Source organism: Grammomys surdaster, unplaced genomic scaffold, assembly GCF_004785775.1.
Source record: "Grammomys surdaster isolate TR1022 unplaced genomic scaffold, NIH_TR_1.0 126546, whole genome shotgun sequence".
Classification (NCBI taxonomy): Eukaryota; Metazoa; Chordata; class Mammalia; order Rodentia; family Muridae; genus Grammomys; species Grammomys surdaster.
In genome coordinates this window covers 15,179,538-15,182,428 of record NW_021621338.1, presented here as the reverse complement: position 1 = coordinate 15,182,428, position 2,891 = coordinate 15,179,538, and the positions used below count along the sequence as shown (strand labels likewise).

General features: G+C 40.2%; 1 protein-coding gene across 1 annotated transcript in view; it reads left to right on the top strand.

The window, feature by feature from the left end:
- Positions 1-380: 380 nt before the first annotated feature.
- Atxn7 (ataxin 7) overlaps positions 381-2,891 on the top strand; it is a 108,743-nt gene continuing 106,232 nt past the window's right edge. Inside the window, exon 1 of the mRNA XM_028760560.1 lies at positions 381-496. Within this exon, the coding sequence (XP_028616393.1) occupies positions 460-496 (37 nt within the window). The 5' untranslated portion in view covers positions 381-459. The remainder of the gene's footprint in view (positions 497-2,891) is intronic.

The following is a 2,891-nucleotide window of genomic DNA, read 5'->3' as shown; positions in this document are numbered from 1 at the left end:
AGAGTGAACACTCCAGATAGTCAGTGCGTGCCTGTTATTTAAAAGGTATAATTTGACAGGTTTCATAGGCACAAGCTTTCAAATAGCAACAGTAAACATTAAGTGGGAACTCATTAGTGGAAATTCACACAGTGATTTCTTTTTAAGGCCAAAGATGTTGACTCTGGACATATTGAATAGTTGTTTGTCCTTGGTTTGTTGTAAATCCAGTGAATTTAAGTTCATCATAAAAATAAATTGCATTTGTTGAGGACTTGTTAAAGTGCCTGAAATTTTAGCTGTTTGGTTCTTCAGAACACATGTAATAATTTAAAATGTGTGACAACTAATAAGATTGTACGTTGCTGATTAACTTTCTGTCCACTATTTCAGTCTTCCTCTTCTTCTTCTTCTTTTTCATCTGAACAGATTAAGAAGGAAGTACTTGCACGGCTGCAGCAGATGAAGATCCACTGGTAAATGGATCAGGAGTCTTGGCCTGTTCCCCAAAGAAAAGGTAACTACTATCTTGATGTAGAGAGCTGAATGAACACGTTACACTTCCAGTTCTAATATGATTTGAATGTCACCAAGGGATGATAATGTTTACAGCTGAAGTATCTGAAGAATCTTACACGTTCAGTATAACTCTAAAGACACAAACTTCTTAGTGTTAAGTGACAGTGGATATGAGGAATACAGTAGTGCTGTTGGATATTTGCTTCTTAGCTTAAAAACTACTGAACAGCACCACTTGCAGTACATTAGTCAAAGCTTCAGGAATCTGTTTGCTGCAATAAAAGGTATGCACCACCACCTCCTGGCCTATTTCAGGAATTCTTTAGAGACAGGACTCCTAGCTCTCTCCTAAACTGTTCCCACTCTTTCCATAGGATGTTGTCTGGTTTGTATGTTCTTGTGTTTTCTATCCCCATGTCCAGCTCCCCAAGCTTGAGCTCTGCCTACACCCACCCCACACAGCAGCAAACAGCCACTGATGTAAGGAGAATCCTGGGCAAGACTGGGAAAGACAGAAGAGTCAGGCATACTTAGGACACCTGGTGCCTTTCCAGTCTGTCAGGTCACAGTTAGCATAGCTTCTCAGTAGAAAGTGCAGTTGGCATTTGAACAGAAGATGACTGAGTTTCACAGAATTTGGAAAATGGTAAGGAATCCTGAAAGAGCTTAGATTTTTTTTTTGTGTTACATTTATTTATGGCATGTTTCTTTGTGTGTACTCTACTTGTGTTTGTGTGTACACAGGGGTGCACATAGATGTCAGAGGACAGCTTGTAGGACTTGCTTCTCCTCCTCCATCATATGGGTCTGGGGAACTAATTTAGGGAGTCAGGCTTTGTGGCAAATGGCTTTTCCTAATGAGCCATCTTCCCTGGACCCCTTGGAAGAGTTTAAATTTGTGACAAAATGCCACCCTTCTGTCTATCCTTGAAGGAAAGCAGGGTGGTTGGAGGTGGGGGGCTTATAAGTTAAAATTCAACTTAAGATGAGTCAGTGAAGAACTGAACAGAATTCAGACAGGAAGGACTAAAGAAATTTCAACCTCAGAAATAGATCAGCATATACTTAGGCAACAAATGTATGCTTCAATCAGGTCCTAAGCAACCATAGCAAAAAATGGGAACCATTCTGTACAACCCGCACATTCATCTGCAGAGATAACACTTTCACTTTTACCAAGCCAAAATGTGAGAGCTTTAGGAATGTGGTAGTTCTGCATGTAAAAGAACAAGCATCTAGTCAGCTCTGCCCACTCTCTGCTGAAGGACCAGACATGCAGTGGTATTCTTTGGTAATTGTCATCACAATATACTGTATTCATTGTGAAATATTAGGCAGGTGCCAAAAAAAGAGGGGACAGGGCTTTTCCTGTATGGTGGCTGGCTGCTGGCTGTAGTGGGGTCCAAGGAGGGAAGAAAAACAAAATTTTTGAAAAATGCCAGAGAAGCTCTTTAATGCTAAGTTGTTTACTTCTGTGTGCAGAGGGAGTATATTTTGGAGAAAGAAGAGTAGGGAATAACTTCCATGACTGATGGAAGCATTGTATGATACTGTAGCAAAGACTAATACAATTCCAGGAAGTAAATAAGAAGAGACAGGGAATGAAGGAAGAATTGTATGCTCACAGATGTACTGAGCAAACAGAAATCAGTCATAGGGCCAGGTGGAACTGTGAGGACCTGTCAGGCCCAGGGCCAGTCTCAAGGGGCAGCTCTTTCACTGCAGTCTCTCTCTCAGGCGGGCAGTATTTATAGAGGGCAGTTTACATGTTATGCTCTCTTTTAGGCACTAGGGATAACTTGATAATCCAAAAGAATACAAGATCCTCTTACTGAATTCACATTTTTAACCAATAATTAAAAGTTACATGTATTTGTTATATATAGTATATTGCTTTGAAATACAGAGTGAAATGACTAAATTGAGTTAACATTGCCACACATGGTTGATCTTTATATTTAGAAGTTTCTTTCTGTTTATCTCTTTGTCTTGTTCTTTTGTTCTCCATCCCCGCCCCTCTTTCTGCTTTTATTTTAAAGGCAGGACCTTACTATGTAGCTCTTGTTGGCCTGTGTAGACTAGGCTGCTCTTGAGTGATGGAATTAAAAGTTTGTACTACCATGCCCCTGTCTTAGCAATGTTCAGGTATACATCAACTACAAATCCTACATTATAGGATAATTTTTTTGAATTTGTTTCTCATTTAGCCAAAGTATTGCATTCTTTAACCTAAATTGTTCCTACCTTCTAGTGTCTCGAAATCACCATCCCAGAGAAATCTGAAGTCAGGATAATGTTGAGGCTGTGCTCAGGAGTCAGTCGAGAGAGAGAGAGAGAGACAGAGACAGAGAGAGAGAGAGAGAGAGAGAGAGAGAGAGAGAGAGAGAGAGAGA